The following is an 18955-nucleotide window of genomic DNA, read 5'->3' as shown; positions in this document are numbered from 1 at the left end:
CTCACTACAGCACCCAGCATGCATTATCCACTCGAACATAATAAACCGCCTCAGGGGAAAATACAAAATGCAGTAAAAAATGCAGGATTTTCATGCAGATTTTCATGTTTATTTCCACCAAGCTTTGTGTTGATTCCCTGCGTTGATCTGCAGTCTGTGTGTGGCGGAGCAGCGTGAGCAGAATGTGAGCGCAGTGAGGTGAAGGTCAGAGGTCAGGTATCAGCAGCTTTAATCCTATAATCCTATTCCCCTCCAGCTATGACTAATCCCAGCGGATTACAGCGGGACACCGCTCACTCACACCCTGCTACCTGCTCTGCACAGCCAACGCACTCCTCCACCACATCACTCTCTTCGAGCCTTATCAGAGCCCTCTATCTCTCTCAGTACCTCTCAGTCCCTCTCAGTCCCTCTCAGTCTCTCCTGCCTCTCCTGCCTCTCCTTTTCTGACTCGTACTCTTGTAGGAACAGTTCAGTAAAACAGCGATGTGCACTGTTTTCAAAATTGACAAAAGTACAAGCAAAATTCAGGCTTCAGGCTTGTTTTCATTAAATTGCCCAAATCATGAAAATCTGCATTGTAGCCTTATTTATTTATTTATTTATTTATTTATTTCAGGGGTCATTTACATATAACAGTCTTAAGGCTGCAGTAAAAAAAAATCCTGTTTAATTCTAAGGAATAAAGAGAGGTTTATTTGGTATATAAACCTGCCCAAGCATCATAGGTGGGGGTAAAAAAAAAAAGAAAATAAGAGAAATGGAAGATAAGGGCCCTTTAGACCCTTTTCACAATGCTAATTTCAGACTGTTTTGGAGCCGCCCCTCGGTTCACCTCTAAATTACAATATTTTTGATTTAATTTTAATCATATTTTGGATAAAACTAGCTAATTTGATTATATTCATTAAAATATCTGATAAGTCAATTTCCATCCCACCAGAGGAAAGGCCACTAGAGAGGTCTGTCACAATTACCACATAATCGCCTAATCGCACTTATTAGAAACAATCACAATTATTTGAGATGATTGCAGTTATTAAAGCTGACTGCAGTATTTTTGGTAGATTTCACACAACTGTTTCATGCTGCGACAAGCAGAATGTGAATTGGGTATGTTGGGCTGAGGCAAATAAATGTGAAAAAGCTTTCATTTAGACGCATCATGGGTCTTCTGAAAACAAGAAACTTGGTGCTCCAGCACTTCTAGGGGGTAGTGCTAGTAATACTGGTTTATTTGTTAGCTGTATAACAAATAAAATTAATTTCTATGATTTTAACATGTATGCTAGCGGAATGGGTGTTTATTTGCTTATTTTTTCATCATCATCATCTTTAACCGCTTAGTCCAAAGAGGGTCATGGTAGCAGTTGGGAGAAAAGAGAATCCCAGACGACCCTGTCCCCTCCTGCAACTTCCTCCAGCTCATTCCGTGGGGACCCCGAGCTGTTCCCAGGCCAACTTGGAGATATAATCCCTCCAGCAGGTCCTAGGACGGCCCCAGGGTCTCGTCCCAGTAGGCCGTGTCTAGTAAACCCCCACCATGAGGCGTCCAGGGGGCTTTTTGATCAGATGCCTGAACCACGTCAACTGGCTCCTCTCAACGCGGAGGAGCAGGGTCTCTACTCTGAGCTCTGAGCTCCAGATTGTATTCATGATCTCATTCTCTTGGTTATTACCCAAAGCTCATGACTATAGGTGGCCGGTAAACAGAGAGCTTTGCTTTGTGGCTCATTTCTCTTCACCACTACAGTCTGGCTGCCGCCTGTCCCAGCCGGCGGCCCATCATACGATCCCTCTTCCCATCAATCGTGAACAAGAACCTGAGACACTTAAACTCCTCCACCTGCGGCAGATCCTTTCCCCTTAGCTGGAGTGGGCATGCCCTCCTTTTCCGGGCTTATTTTGTCACTCTCAAAAAAACCTCCGCTTTGCCCCGAGCTGGCATATGAATCTATGTAACTGTAGACAACAATGTGCACCATTCTGACAGCACAACCAGTGTTATCCAGTACATACACAATGCTAGGAATCGAGATACCGACCAATTTGGCCACTTCAGGCTTTGCTAGTTGCACACGATCAACACGAAGAGACAATAAAAATATTTACTCACCAATATTTACAAGAAAATTAACAGTCAGCTAACGTTTCATGCCTCCTTGTGTTCGGCCTGACAGAACGTGATACGCTTTTGTCCATTTGTACAGACACCAGTGTGTCACACAGGGCCAGAAACCACATAAGCAAGTCTATTAGAGCTTACTGAACACTGTGGATGTCTCAGCGGATGTCTTCAGTCTTTGAGCATCAGCCAATACTGAGCCAATCTGATCTGTGCGTTTTCATAAGTAAGACAGCCACATCATTTGGGATAGGCAGGCCAGTCCTCTGAACAGTACTGCAGTAAAATGACTTCATTTGTATTATGTGCATGATGTGACCACCTGGACAGACACGCTTCTTTGGCATACGTCCGCTTTGTGGTCATTTTATAAGTGTTTTAATATCGACTGAATAAAACTGAACTGATGTCCCATATAATTTGGCTATCAGCGGTGAAACAGTGAAATCTAGTGCTACATAGTCTGAATTATATATTTTGTAACTTCTGGACTGCTTATATGAAATAACAATTTTCTGTGCTGTGTATATGCGAATTTCATATTGCTCCAACATGCACACAGTAGCCCACTATGCACTCAGTAAGTAATGTTCCAACGCTGGTTTAAATCCAGAAGCTGCATGGACGGTAAAGCAGACCATCTCTGCAGTACTTTCGTTTTTAATTGGCTTGCGAGTGAAAAGAGCGGCGGGAGCATAATTCTTACACACGTCTCCTGCCAAGCTGCTTGTGGTAAGCAGTGGAAAAAAAATAAAATAAGACTCAAAGCGCGACAGCCACTCACTTACATTTTATGTGCCCAGGCTTACAGCAGTCCTAACACCAGCACTGTAGATTTACAAGTTTTCATTTCCTTCTTTAAAACAGATCCACACTGTACACAGCTGCAGGTCGTAAACAATGTCTGCTTATGGCACCTCTATGACAGTGGCATAAATACAATACAGTACAACAAACAAACATTAAAATATGCCTAGATTGGCTACTTGGGATCAGACTGGGACATCGCTGCACAGTGCAATCCCATTTCACCCCTTGCCCCAAGGCCTCAGCCCTATCCCTCCGTTTTGGTATGGTGTCCTGATTGTTGTTGAGATAGAGGGGTAGGACGAAGTGTTGGGGCTACATGGCCCTCCACACGGGGGTTTTTCAGAGTAACTCCCCAAACACAGTATTATGAGAAAAAAGGAAAAACCAGCAAGATGGCTGAGCAAGAGACCAAAGAAACCCACTAATGTGAGAATTTTCTCTGTTAAAAATTACGATAACCACTGTATTATCTTGGTTTAATGTTGTTTCAATGTATTATGGTCCTTTTCTTCATAACAAGCTTAAAAATCACTAGTTTGCTGATGCCTCAGTAGCTAGCTAGCTAAATTTCCCGTTCCAGCAATTGTGACGCCTGAGGTGCCACAATGTAACTGCTGCTCCATTTAAGATGGACCGGAAAAATTCGGAAGAAAAGCTGGCGAATAGCCAACTTCAGCTTGTCACTGAAGAATATGGGGTGGATGATGATGAATAATCGAGTTCGTTTACATGCACTTAATAATCCGATTACTGCAGAAAATCTGATTGACAGTAATCCAATTAACACGTTTATATGCACTTGAGTAATCAGACAATGGGGAAAAACCGGGTTTACATGAGTCCGACAGTAATCAGATTTCTACTTTGCAACCAGCTGCAGAAGAAAACGTGGCGTAAACGTAACATAAAATATAATATTGCGCCACTTTGCCTGAAAATCTGAAAATACATTTTCTAGAAGATGAAGAATATTTAAATCCTATTTGAAATCCTCCATTTCGTGCTTGGTTTCAGCGCCCTTCCCAAAGTGTTTTGCTGCACCTCGCAGCAACGCTGCTTGCTTATATCAGGAGCAGTCTCTCAGGTCTCTCAGGTCTCTCAGTTCTCGTGAATGAGCAGACTGAGAAATCCAAAAGAAATCAGAGTAAGAGTTCACATGCACTGAGAAATCTGATTACTGAGCTAAAATCCAGCTCTCTTTATCAGATTTCTTAATCAGATTTCTAGATCGTAGTATGGTGTTTACATAACCATTTGAATAATCGCATAACTGCAGAAATCTGATTATGATCGGATTATTGAGTGCATGAAAACGCACTCATTGTCACATCCCTCCTATTTTAAGGCATATGATTCCCTAAACGTAACTAAAGCCCAGCAGTGAGGAGCTGAACTTTACCCTCCTCTGCTGTCACTGCAGACTGGCAGGGTCGCCTACAGAGCAGCGCGAGTAGCTGTTAATGAAATAATGATCTTTAATTTGAGGGTCCCATTTCATAGGGAAAGATTTCAACCACTACCCCCTTTAACTCAGTTCCAAGGGGCAAGGAGACACTCGAAAACAAAGGGGTACGGGTGAAAATGAGAATGGTATTGGGCCTAAAAATGCCTTGGCTGATCTAAGGTAACTTTCTCATTCACTCGCTCACTTCCCTCTTTCATTCACTCTCACACCCATCCACCCCCTCCTTGCTTTCTGTGTACTCTCACATCCCCCTCTTTTATTCCCTCCTGGCAGTAAAGCATGGGTTGTGAAGGACAGAACGGGAGGGCGGGGGGATGCAGCGTATTTTTGTTCTACAGTGGGAAACACAGTGGAATAAATGATAAATGATCTGATGATCTGCTAATCTCACCAAAGAGATAATCAAGCCTAGCCTCGCTCAGTGAGCTCCGAGACAAGGAGACAAACTCCCCCCGTAATTCACCACAAACATTACAAAAACAACACAAAACAAAAAACAGACCAGTAAGCAGTTGGTGAGATGATGTATTAGGTAACACTCTTCTCACCACCAGCTGTTACTTACATAACAGGGGCTTTCGACTTACGCCAGGTTTCCAAGCATTGTTTTTTCTACCACCAATCTCTTTACAGACCCTTTAAGCTGCTTTCAAAAAACTGATCACGCCAATAAATGTTCTTGAAATAACCACAATGAAGCTTCGTTCATTGTTAGGCCAGCCTTGGATTAATCATGTGCTGATATTAAAGCCTAAAGCTGCACTACATCAGATTTTTTGGTTATTAGAATGAAAGAAGTGGCATTTCTGAGTGTCACCCTGTAAGTTTTTCAGATCATGTCATATGACTCATGACGTATTAACCTCACAGACAGCCTCACAAAGAAGAATCGGTGCAATGTTTAGGTGTCCAAGGCAAAATCAGCACAATACTGATGAAGAGATGATGATAATAGCTGTGTCTCAATTCAGGCACCGCGTCCTTCAGAGGCTGCTTTTGACAGCCGACTGCGTCACAGCGGCGCGACTAGGCCATCCCGTTTCCAAGGCTCCTTCATACGCGGCCGAGAAATGTGTCCTTTTCCATGGCAACGAAGGATCCAACAGGTGGATCCTTCACGAGCCAACATATCCCGAGGTTGTGCCCGCGAGGATTCGAGAGCATTGTGGCATCAACAGAGGAGCGAACGGCGGCTGAGGAGACACTTTTAAGTGTAAGTATTGGGTTTAAACTGAGTTGAATAGCAAACGACACAAATGTTAAAAAAAGCCAATCTCATCAGTAGCCGGCCATGAAGCATCTCCAGCTCTAATAAATTAAAAAATAAAAAAATAAAACGTTTCTTTCTCCATTTCTAAAGCGTTTCATGATGCAACAGTCAGGGCGGGAACAGCGGTGCTGTGACGCAAACAGAAAATCCGCCGTAGAGCAGACCGTCTCATTTCAGTTCAGCCTTCACGAGTCTAAGCAGACTCAAAGGACTCGCCTTCGTGGACCGCGTCCTTCGAAGGATCCAGCCCTGAACTGGGAAACACTGAATAACACTGAATAACACGTGTATAAGACGACACGTCCTTCACCAAGTTTTGACTGAGTTCTCTTTGAATTCTCTTTCAAGGCACTCGCAATTATCAGATTCAACCACATGGGGAACGAGTCTGAAGCACAGCCCACGTTACAAAATACTCTTCCGCATGTTGCGTGCAATTACACATGTCTACCAGAGAGGTCTCCAAACCTACAAAAACATGCATAGTGTAGCTTTAATATCACAATAATTACCTAACCCTTTATCCCAGAGCTCTAGGGCCGAAAGACAATTCATTTTTATATCAAAATCGCAATCTGTAAGAGTGCAATTTCCAAACTGCAAGAGCTGAAATTTTTATTACAGTCTATGTTAGCAACAATACTGTCAACTGGGGAAATAACAACCTAATAACAGAGAGCTTGTAAACCATCTGCCAATGAGTTTTACCAATCAGGAGCAAGCAAAGATATTATACCATCACTATACAGAACACTACACTACCATAGAGGATCATTACTTTCCTACATTAGAAAATCAAGAGCACTTTAGAACACTATTACAAAGAACCCAAATAACCTCTAATCACCATTCCCTTCATTGGAGCACTATTCAGAACTATTCACTGTTATAGAGAACAGAAATATAATTACCATCAATTACCTTTCCCTACGTTACAGTAGTTGCTCATCACTCTGACATTCTGCTGCTTATGATGCAATGCATTATGGGTATCCTGTGCCAGCTAGGACACATTTTTAGTACTCTAATTGCTGCACTGCACTGTGGGATCGTAAAAATGCACTTTATATTCCACACTAGGTCATATTTGCGAACATGTCCAGAATGATGTTTGGAATGATTTGATTACAACGGTTAGTAAACAACAAGATTTGTGCATCTGCAGCGTTCGTGACGCCTCGGCCAAAAGCTTTAGCCTCCAGCGCTGCCTTCAACATAAACGAGGCTGTCAGCAGGCTATGCAAATGTTCTCGAGCTCAGTTAAGTGAAGACAGGTGTGGATCCGGCCTCCCTCCAGGACCCGCACTCTGCATCACCGCGTACAGAAATACAAGTGCAAATTCACACCATGCGCGATGAGACGAATGTGTGCCGTGCTGCTCACTTGAGTTTCAGGGAGCTTATCAACAACAAAAACTGTGGTGACTACTTTTTCATCTCTGCTTTCACGCTCCTACCCACAGCCAGGGGCTGAACGGTATTGGAGGAAAACTCACAATGAGTTTACAATCGCACTAATGTGGTGGCAGAGTACACAACACAACACTAAATATTGCAATATTGGGGGGAAAAGTAACTCCAGCCATTCTCAATGCGAGCTAATCACCATTCTAGCAATGGAAAGTGTGTTTAGAGAGGAATTCAAGGCAGTAGATGAATATTTTGATCAGGGCTGCACAATGAAAAACACCATATTGCAATTATTATATTGTGATCAGTACATTAAAAGAGCACTACTGAACCCTTGATGTGATGGGGTTAACGACTAACCAAAATTATCCAGCTGACGCTGGCTATTTAAAACTCAACTGCCAAACAAGTACACTGCATTCACATGTCTGCGGCTCACAGATGACTGAACTCCGGATATACTATTGTTTTCAATTGTGCCCCGAGAGAAAATTCCTCCTTGTCAGCTCAGGGCTGGGCAATGAGACGTTCTGTGATATTACATTTTTTTGTGTCCTTCTGCCTTTTATTTCCTCTGCCTTTTAGTTCCTCATCGGTACACATACCTAGATGGCACGTTGTCTGTTGTTCTCTATCTGAGGAGATACGTCTGCGCGTATCTCAAGATCTGTTTGTGGACAAATTCACTTATATTGAGACACATTTCTTTTGTTATAATCCTCAGACACAGTTTAATCTAGGCTGCACAGACGGCCCTCTGTATCTTTTATTTCTTTAATAACTGATCGTGATAATTAGCCGTCTGGACCAGCAGGAAAGTATTCAGTCTGCACCTGACGTTAAAAACCGAGTTTAGCGTGAGAAACATGATCAGACACACATCAGCAAATCCATCAATGAGTGAATCACTTCTAATTTTAATATACTTAAACATAAAATAAACCCCCAAAACACAGTAAGAAGGACGGAGCTGAAGTCGGCTTCCTATTCGCCAGCATCTTGTTTGAGTTTTCCCGTTCCACCTTAAATGGTGCAGCAGTCACTTTCTGGTGCCTGAAGCTGCACCATTTAAGGTGGAACGGGAAAATTCAAACAAGATGCTGGCGAATAAGAATCTGACTTCAGCTTTGCGTAAGACGGTGCTCACATTAATCTATTATAAATATCTACATGGATTAAGGAATGCTGTAACTTACCCAGCTACAAAGCTTTAACCATCACTGTAAATAAATAACTACTACATAAAGTTAAGACCCCCTGAATAGACTATTAAATGAAATAATATAATAATAATAAATAATATAAAACCAGAGGAAAAACAGTCACATCAACAGGTTCTCTGTGCTTCACCAACCACACGACCACATCTACACATAAACATCACACTAACATGAGTGTGGATCACTGCGTTCCCTCCGTTATATAATCCTATCACACTGTCTGAGAGCAATACTCTTGAAATAGTATAATTCTGACAGTATCTTTCTTAAACTGCTGCTCTGTAATGGTACTGAATTCAGTCCAGCAGCGATGTTGACCACCCCAAAATGGCGGCGCACTCTGGCAAACTCGCCACAAAAGTAATGATAATAATTCAGTATCCTGCGTGTCATACAGTCTCTCTTTCATGTGTTTGTTTACAGTCAGTGGGGTAGAAAGGTTAAAAGGTTTGTGTTTACACATTGGTCAATTGAACTTTTCCTCCAATATGCTTATTCAGTGCTGTTATATAAAGAGGTCAACACAGCCAGGGCAGTAGTGCCATTGGTCGAGGACCCAAACTTGCTGATCGCAGTAAATTCCATTGGAATGAATATAATTCTGCTCATGAAATTTCACTGGCAAACGCTGGTGTGACTGGGCCTTTACTGGACTGGTTCTCATTATTTACAGACTCTCTGTAAGTTAAAATAAGGTAACACATCCTGTACAGACTTAACAAACTTAAATATTGCTTTTATTTGCAAATTTTAGTTGAATTCCTTGGAAATTAAAACAAAAATAAACAAATATGAATTTTGTACATGCTAGAATTTTTTCCCCCCAATATGTTGTATTCAGCAAATAAACAGTAATCATGCATTGTAAAGCATGTAATTTGACACAAACTTTGGTATTCGACTGTAAAATTGACCATAATAACAGTAACAGATCACTGTTCATTGTTCTACACTAGAAACTTCCCTGATATAATCAAAAAAGCATATCGTGATGGAATCGATTACAATAATGCAAACACATCGTCATACTGCCCACCGCTAAACACTGCAGCCCCACCACAGCGGTGTGAATTCACAGTCGGAGCGCCAGATCAGCTCTGCTCGTCAACACATCAGCACAAAGATCCTCATGTGGGCGCTTTAATAATTGATCGAGCTGTTAGAAAATGACTCAAGGCTTTCGAATCGCGTGTTTTAGCGAGAATGAGTCAGAGTGGGGTTTGTGAGTGAGAGCGTGAGCGCAGAACATGCTGGGAAATGGCATGAACACAGAGTCCCTCCCCGAGCAACAGAGAAAGAGGGGAAACAGACATGTGGCTCCCATCTGCCATCTGAACCTGGCGGATATGACTAGCGAAAAACACACACGTTACTTACTTTCTCTCGTAGCCTCATGAATATGCACGTGCACGCACACAAACTTTTATCTGACCGCTCGTTCTCTTTCTCATACACGTGCGTCCGCACTCAGTCCTTTATCCCATCAGGGAAACTGTTTGGGGCAATAATCGTGCACAACAATAGCTGAATTGAGCTCCTTGAGGGGAAGAGGGCAGCAGGTCACTCTTCATTCTCTACTCTGTAGGAGGGACCTTCACTCACACACACACACACAACAGCAACCACACAGAATATGAATACAGGCTTGAATATGGTAATGGAAACCACAAGAGTAGGACTAAACAAAATGGATTATATGGCCAAAAGTATGTGGACACCTGCCCATCACACCTATATGAGCTTGTTGGACATTCCATTCCAAAAACATGGGCACTAAGGCTCAATCCCATTTCACCCCTTGCCTATACAACTTAGCCCGTAGCCCTCTGTTTTGCGATCACGTCTAGGGTTAGGGTGTCCCAATTTTTGTTGAGATAGAGGGGTAAGGAAAAAATCGCTAACAGCAAGCCACTGTCTCGGTAGCTGGCTAGCTAATTTTCCCATTCCACCTTAAATAGACCAGCAGTTCTGATGCCTGAAGCACCACAATGTAGCTGCTGCACCATTTAAGGTGGAACGGGAAAATTCGAACAAGAAGCTGGTGAACAGCTGACTTCAGCTTCGTATCACCAAAGAATTAGTGGTGGGTGATGATCAATAATTGTCTTAAACCCCCTCTGTGAAAGGATATGATGCCCTAAATGTAACTAAAGCCCAGCAGTGATGTTGCTGAGCTTTTTTCTTCTCTGCAATCACTGAAGTCGGGCCGGGTCGCCTACCGAGCAGCGCTAGTAGCCTGTTAATGAAATAATGTTCTTTTTTAATTTATTTGAGGGTTGTCCCATTTCGTACAGCAATATTTCAACCACTACCCCTTGTAACTCAGTTCCAAGGGGTTAGGGCGACACTGAAAAACAAGTGGTAGGGGTAAAAAGAAGAAATGGGATTGGGCCTAATACTGAGTTTTGCAGCTATAACAGCCTCCACTCTTCTATGTAGGCTTCCCACAAGATTTTGGAGTGTGTCTGTGGGAATCTGTGCCCATTCAGACAGAAGAGCATTTGTGAGGTCAAGCACTGATGTTGGATTCGTGAGCCTGGCTCACAGTTCATCCCAAAGGTGTTCAGTGAGGTTGAGGTCAGGGCTCTGTGCAGACCACTGGAGTTCCTCCACACCAAACTCGTTAAACGTCTTTATAGAGCTCACTTTGTGCACAGGGGCTCAGTCATGCTGGAACAGGAAAAAGTCTTCTATAAACCGCTGACTCAAAGCTGGAAGCATATAATTGTCTAAAATGTCTGTGTGCTGTATTAACATTAACCTTTACTGGAACTAAGCAGCGCAAACCCTGAAAAACAGCCCCAGGCAATTATCCCTCCTCCACCAAACTTTACTTGTTGGCACAAAGCATTCCGGTAAGTCGCACTCCTCTGCCAAAACCAGATTCATCCACCAGACTGGCAGATGGTGAAGCGTGATTCATCACTCTAAAGAACATGTTTCCACTGCTCCAGAGTCCAGTGGCGGCATGCTCTGGCCAAGCATGGCTGCGGCATCACGAGGGACTGAAACTGCAATCTCCTGACAACAGGCCTCACGCTCTATTAAAGGCCTCACAGCTGATCTTGTTCTAGTAAAGTACTTTAGATTCTTTGGATGCCAATCACAAAATTGTTTGCTGTGTTCTGTGGGCATCTTAAACCAATCACAGCGCAGGTAATCCAACAAACGTACAATCTAACAATGTTTTAAGTCAAAACAACGCAGAATTCAGGATTTCACACCAGCATTAGAAATAAGTCTGAAAACATGGATCATGCGCTCCGAGTCCAAAGGAGCACCAGTATTGGATACTACTGAGGAAAAAGCTAAGCAGGTGGAACTTCTAACTCAGAGTGCCTCTGAAATAAACACGTTACTCTGTATTTTATTTGACCAAATATTAATGTGCTAATGCAATTTGTCTGAAAAAAAGAGACATTTCTAAAAATTAAACACTATTTATTATAATATTATATGTTTTTAGGTTTTTAACAGTTCTTGCAAAATATCTGCAAGTTGAATCTGAACCATCCAGCAAATTAGATCTTTTGAAGTGAACTAGTTTTGTTATATATTAATACAGCTGAAACTACTGCTGCGTGACACCAATATTGGAATATTTTACTTTAAACTCGTGAGTGTTTCCTTTGGGGGCTCCGGGGGCTCAAACAGTCCAACTAAGAAGCACAGAAACAGTAACAAACTGATTAAGAAGACAATGTAAGGAAATATCTGGCCTTCTTTTGTATCAACAGGACCTGTTTGGGTATTTCAGTTACTCAGTTAAGCTTGGCTGACATTACAAGATTTTTCAGACCAATTTTAAGCCTCACTGGCCCCTTTTGACACACAATCTGAAGGGATTTTCCAGGTGGGGAGCTCGACTGGAAGCCAATGACGATGCATTAGTCTTCTGATCAAACTCCAGAGTGATCGGAGGCCCTGCGATATTTTCAAACGTTTGATTTTTAAAACGTTCGCGAGTCCTGCAGACTGTGGAGACAGAGGAGCTGCCGGCCGAGTTCATAAAAATAACCTTCTCTACAATCTAAAGTCACACAGTAAAACATTTCTCCAGCTCTGACTGTGATATCTGCATTTCAACGTCATATTCATCCCCAGTTTGCGTTTCGCTACACTTCTTTGTGAGTACATAAAAGCACAAACAGGTCCAGACCAGTTTAACTTTCCGTGCATCATGTGATAACAGGGGTGGGAGCTCTAAGATTCTGAATGCTTTTCATAGCGTATACTCCTTATGTTTGCTGCATCCTCTTTCGTCCGTATCTTTGGGTCGGCGTTGCCACAATCAACGACAATAATAAATCTTACTGGATATCTGCTTCTTTGTCATTAGTTTATCAGTTAGCTCCCTCACAGAGAGCTATTACATGAAACAGTGCTGAATACCCTGTTTGAAGTCTGAGGCATTGTTTTACAATATTGTTGAGCTAAGAGTTTGGACTGAAATGTATTTTTAACACTATTTATGGCTGAGCGGTGCATGCAGGGTGTTGTGTAGCTAAATAGTTAAAAAATAAAAAAGAAAAAAAGATTTTCCACTATTTTACCATCATCTACATCACATATAAACACTCAGAAGATTCGTGTTGGTTCACTGGTGGTTTTGGAGAGTAAATAAAATGGCTATATTAGTGTTGTAGACATTGTGATGTCTGGTTCCTATCACCACGACTGTAAAGGAACCTGAGTCTGTAAGTTTCTCTACAATGAACCATTTCACACCAAACCACCCTGTTTTCACAAGGGTTTGTTTACATCTCAGCCATTTCACTACGCAAAACTTTTGAAAAGTCTAGGCAATTTTCCTTATGTATACGTTTTGAAACACAAGAACCACTAGAGAATGTCAGCGACTCCTGCATGGCTCTGAACACACTCAGCCAGGAGCAGCCAAGAGTGCCATTAGCCTCCACTGTTAAAAAAATCCAAAGGACGATTGATTTTCAAGTTGTGGTGCTCAACCTGAAAGTCTTGACCCAAAAGCTCGGAAAAAAGTTTGCTGCACTCCAAGATTAAGTTTCAGCAAAACACAGCAGGCTTTTCTTCAACATGAGAACAAGAGACTTGGAAGTGCAGGATCCACGATATACTCAGAAAAGCATATCACTGTTACTGGAAGGAAACACTGTATCTCCAAAATGGCGACTTTACAGGAGAAGGAAAAAACCTACTTTACTTTTAATGTAAGTCAATGGAACCAGAATTTTTCTCAAGTCTTTTTTGGCCATTTCTTTTGGTCCATTCATCATGAAATTTACACATAGTGTAAAGAGCAACAGGGATTTTCAAATTATGTCAAAAACTGAAAAAAGACAAAAATGGAGATACAAGGTTTTCTTCGGAGCAGCGATACTGTGGCTTAATGTGATGTGATTCAATCACGATAACGATAAATACGGTCACACTGCGCAACCGTAACAAAAGGCTAATTTAGGCAAAATTTTTCGGTCTGTGTGCTGAATTCTGGTTTTGGTTTTGCCCAAGAAGTTCCACTCACTAGTTCCAGATACTGTGTGACACACAACACACACATCCATAAAAACAGATAAAAGAACACACGAAATCCAGGCTACTGCTTTCAGCTACACGGCTTACATTTGGAGATATCAGAAGATCAGAACGAAGCCAGCTGGCCTCATCTGGCCTCCCTGTATAGGATCTTTACACAAAGTCTTCATTTTCCTTTAACAATGGAACGCTCAGTATAACATTATGCAAGGTTAACATTTGCTGGCAGGCAGCATTAATGAGCGGTGGGGGTGGTAATCAGCGCCACGCCTTCCAGAGGGGGTTACTCACCAAGCCCACACAACAGATACCATTCATCACCCAACAACAAGAGACAACACCACAAGCTAGCTGGAATTTATGAGAAAACGAGGCTCTTCCAGGACACGGAGGATTTCCAAGATACTGACTTTCACTCCCTTAGACTGACTCAGATTGTATAAACACTGAGTAAATCATGACTCCTGTAATCCAATAAGACGCCAATCCTTGTGGTCTACGCTGCAAACAGTCTCCTAACCCATCACATCTACCCTGCTCATCTAAAGTTTGGGGACATCTAGCTCTGCAAAAGGCCTTTAGAACATATCAACACCGTTCCTTTGTCAATAACAAAGTATAATGGGAACAGTTCAACGTTTAACCCAAGCGTAGTCGATCAGCCAAGACGCGTTTGGTGTCTGAAGTTTGCTTCTTTAGTTCTGCACTGGAGGCACGAGGCTAATGTAGCTGAAAAGCAATGGAAGTCTAATCTTTTGGGGTGACAGTAGTCAGGCTTCTGTCCAGCTGTCGAATTAAATACAAGCGAAAAACTGAAATGATGAAATTTTGGCCACCGAAAACGATCAAAATGGGCTCTTTCGGTTTTCGCTTGAAAGAAAAAAAAGGCAGAAAATTTGGGATGAAAAACAAACACATATATGGCCTTGGCTGCTTTTTTAGCATTAACTACTTTAAAGAAATTCTTTCACAAAAATCACATAAATAACACTGAGCAACTCAACATCTTTAGTTTTGACAGGTGTTACTGTAAAGGTGTTAGATCCTCCTCAGGTTTACGGCTGTTTCCTCTCTAAAAGACGAACACTAAAGTGACTGGAGTGCTGAAGAACTTGTGCGTTCCACGTCCACATGTTTTACACAGCGAGCACATTTGCCCAGAGCGGAGGGCAGCCCTATCCACAGCACCCGGGGAGCAGTTGGGGGTTAGGTGTCTTGCTCAAGGCCATTTCAATCACGTACTGTTGGCTCAGGGGATCGAACCGGCAACCTTCCGATCACAAGGGCTGGTTCCCTAACCTCCAGCCCACAACTACCCCCAAAAATCAGGGGAGAGCGCAAACGCAGCCCCCACAACCAGAAATCATGCAGTTGAGATTCACGCATTTGGGGAATTCGTAAGGGTCAGCACAACCGGAGTAAAATGGCCGAGCCTCGCCCTGGGTGAACCACCTTGGTGATCATGGTGTCGCCCCTGCCAGGTTAGTATGTTTGACCTGTAATATTACTGAACGAACAAACAGATTAAATCTAGTTCTCTCAGTTCTCTTTTTTCATCACAGCAATTACTGCCTCGGAAGCATCGTCAACATAAAGTTAATTCAAAGGGCACAAATGAAACAGCAAATTATTTACTCAAAAGAAACCTTTCTTTTGGTTTTCGTCTGAGCGTGAACTGAAAAGTCGCAAAAATTAGGCAGAGCTGCCAACAGCAGTCTGAATATTAAGTTTGCTACTAAACCAGATTGGTTTTATTATGATTTTTGATAAGCAAAACTTCAGATTATATGCGTGTATTTTGTCTTATCTATTTAAGTGACAGCAAGACATTCAAATTTCCAAAGAAGACAAGGTGTCCCCAAACTTGTTTTCGGGCAGCGTTTTTACAGCAACACTGCTGCTTCAGCAAATAAGCACATGCTAAATGTATTTGCTGTATCTGGCAGTTCCGTTAGTGAAAGCACAACTTCCCGTCGGCCGATGCGCATCTGGAAAATCAGTTTTCCGCAGCTAGGTCTCTGTACGGAGCCGACGCTGATGGTGGAAAGAGCTTGGGATCGAGCGCATCAGGGCAGAGCAATACAATAATATGGATTATGATAATATGGATTATCTGAAGGGGCTTCTCGCAGTAAAGCTCCGCAGTGCTTCTGAACTCAGCCTGGATAATCCAGTTTGGAGCAGACGCGACTAATTTCTCAGCGGAGCTGCCAGGGTTGAAAATAGCAGAGGTTAAGGTTAATCTGGACCCACCACTTCACAGCAGACAGGAACTTTCCAATCCCTTTACAAGCGACTCGGGATCCTTATTTACTTACTGCGTCCAGGAACCAAAACACTTCACCACACTTAGTGCACTGGACTATCAGTTATCAGTGGATTATTTCAGAGCAAGCCCAGTTTTGATGTATATAAAGCCAAAGAACACTGTTCTATATAGAACCATGAACACTCAAAGAACCCTTTGCATGATGAAATGGTTCTCTGCATCATGCAAGGTTTTCAGATTGATGGAGAATGTGCTGCAGATGGTTCTATACGGAATCTTTTAGTAAAGGGTCCTATATAGCACCAAAAAGGGTTCTTCTGTTGTTACAAGCTTGACGTCATACGAATAGAAGGACCCTTTTTGGTGCTACGTAGAACCCTCTTTAAAAGGATCTATATAAAACCATCTACAACACATTCTCCATCGTTCTGAAGAACGTTTTCACAATGCAAAGTGCAATTTAATCACAAAAAGGGTTCTTTGAGTGTTCATGGTTCTACATAGAACCATTTTCTTTACTAAAAAAACCCTCGAAATGCTAGCATTTTTTAAAGCGTGTAGAACCATCTATAGCATATTCTCCATTGATCTGAAGAACGCTTTCATGATGCAAAGAACAATCTAATCATGAAAAGGGTTCTTTGAGTGTTCATGGTTGTATACAGAAACACTTTCTTTATTAAAGAACCCTTGAAGAACCGTTTCTAAAGGGTGTAGGAGTGTAGGGAAGGCCAGCATGACAATTATCAGTCTGAAACATCTGTCAAGTCTAAACGTCTGTCAAGTCTGAAACATCTGTCGAGTCTAAACATCTGTCCGACACCGATATTTTGTTTTTAAGCCAATATTTGCCGACATGTTTCTGGTATCACTATAGAGGCACTCCTAGTACTTTTTGATAATATTGTTTAAAATGTGGCGCTGCTGGTTCTTTTTTGTCTATTCCAACTCATTAAACTTTGAAAAACAACACATTCTGATGCAGATCATGTACTGTATGTCTTACAGTATCACCATACTGTATTTCTGCCAAGAAAGATATGAAACTATGTATCCAGTGATTTGTATTAAGCATTTCACACACAGCTGTAGGGGTCAGCCAAAATATTACAATACCTCAAGCCAGTATTTACGACGATATTCAGTTTTTTCTCAGATTTAATATGTTGAAATCAGACAAAATAGAACCTGTAGAGCCACATATAAATAATCCTATAATGATAATAATAATAACCCAACAACTACGATGACTTTTATTCAATGTTTTACAAACTGCACTGCGCTGCATCCAATTAAACAGGCCTAATTAAGCTCACTGTAATAAAACATGTAGTTAGTGTTAGTTTAAATACTGACTGTATCCACGATTGCTTAGAAAACTGTGACAGAATTGATCACGATAATGATAAAATATCCTCATATTGCCCATCACTACTGGACCTAATCCAGCTAAACATGACTAATGATGCTCTTATTTAGTGAAACAAGTAGTTGGTCAGTGATTTTAAATACTAATACACACACACACACACACATATACACACACATATATTTATATGTACAATGTACTCGACATGCTCAGCAAAGCATACTGTGATGTTATTTAGCACCATAAAGATAAATACTGTTACATGGCCCAGCTGTACGTTATTCAGAAGCAAAAAAAACACAAGACACTTACCCAAAATATGATGTTGAATCCGAATAAAAAGTATTTGACACAGCAGCTCACTTCAGCTCCTTTGAACTGGTGGTGTTTCCTGCTCATCCTTCCTGGGCAACACAACTAAACTAACTCACTAACCTGCTTAACTAACTAAACTTACTTCGAGGCTGTTTTCGTTCAAGGTTACCGGAGCCAAGCCTATCGAATAACCGCAAACGGACGACAGAGGCAATGAAATAAGTACTATAAGGGCAGATATCTTCAGGATAGCTGGGTCAGAAGTACATAATAAGCCCTTGTTAATGGAGCTGCTGGAGTTAGCCAGCCCAGCTAACAACAACAGCAGCAGCAGCAGCAGCAGCAGTTAAGCGTTATTATCTTTTAAACACACACAGACCACTTTAAGCACGAATACAGTCCAGAAAAAGGAGACTGGCCGTGTGGGAATCGCTGATTAAATCACCCAGGACGGGTGACATCTGCCTCTCTGATATTTCAACCTTGTTAGAGAGGAAAAAAACACACAGTCCACATCCATTAAAGCAGCGAAGACTGAAGCAGTGAAGGGACCCTAAAACATGGCAGCGGGACCGAGCTTCAAAATAAAAGTCCCCCAGGCAAGACCTTTTTTTCGAAGACTGTCTTTTAAGCCTACCCCTACGGAGCCCCGCTGGTGACATCCTGTATAAATAAAAATAATGCGTGGCCACGACTTAGTAAGCCATGGGAATGAGATGATTAAGTCGTGGCCACGACTTAGTAAAGCGCGGGAACGAGATCATGGCTTACTAAGTCGTGGCCACGACTTAATCATCTCATTCCCATGCCTTACTAAGTCGTGGCCACACATTAGGATCTCGTTCCCACGCATTAATATTCACCGCTATTTAAAAGTGGCACTGCTTTCGCACAAGACATGGGTTCTATTTTCCAGCTGTATTTGGCCACAGCTACTTTGCACATAAGTTGTTGGAAGAAAACCTCACATCTCCAAAATGGTAACTTTACAGGAGAAGGAAAAAACATGCTTTACTTTTAATGTAAGTCAATGGAACCAGACCTTTTTTGGGTCGTTTATTTTAGTCCATTCATCATGAAGCTTAGAAACAATATAAAGGGTAACAGTTTTTTCAAATTATGTCAAAAACTGAAAAATGTGAAAAAAAGGAGATACGAGGTTTCCCTCCGACAACAGCACTAAGCAGA

General features: G+C 41.9%; 1 protein-coding gene and 1 non-coding gene across 2 annotated transcripts in view; both read right to left on the bottom strand.

The window, feature by feature from the left end:
• The window catches only part of tspan17 (tetraspanin 17), a 49955-nt gene extending 31654 nt beyond the window's left edge, over positions 1 to 18301 (bottom strand). The window contains exon 1 of the mRNA XM_036576922.1: positions 17765 to 18301. Coding sequence (XP_036432815.1) covers positions 17765 to 17851 — 87 coding nt within the window. The 5' untranslated portion in view covers positions 17852 to 18301. The remainder of the gene's footprint in view (positions 1 to 17764) is intronic.
• Positions 15141 to 15303, bottom strand: LOC118812837. Its single transcript, XR_005007580.1, has one exon. It is a non-coding gene; the product is annotated as a U1 spliceosomal RNA (small nuclear RNA).
• Positions 18302 to 18955: the final 654 nt, after the last annotated feature.

Source organism: Colossoma macropomum, unplaced genomic scaffold (genome assembly GCF_904425465.1).
Source record: "Colossoma macropomum unplaced genomic scaffold, Colossoma_macropomum, whole genome shotgun sequence".
Lineage (NCBI taxonomy): Eukaryota > Metazoa > Chordata > Actinopteri > Characiformes > Serrasalmidae > Colossoma > Colossoma macropomum.
The sequence above is the reverse complement of the archived record's forward strand: the minus strand, read 5'-3'. Positions and strand labels throughout refer to the sequence as shown.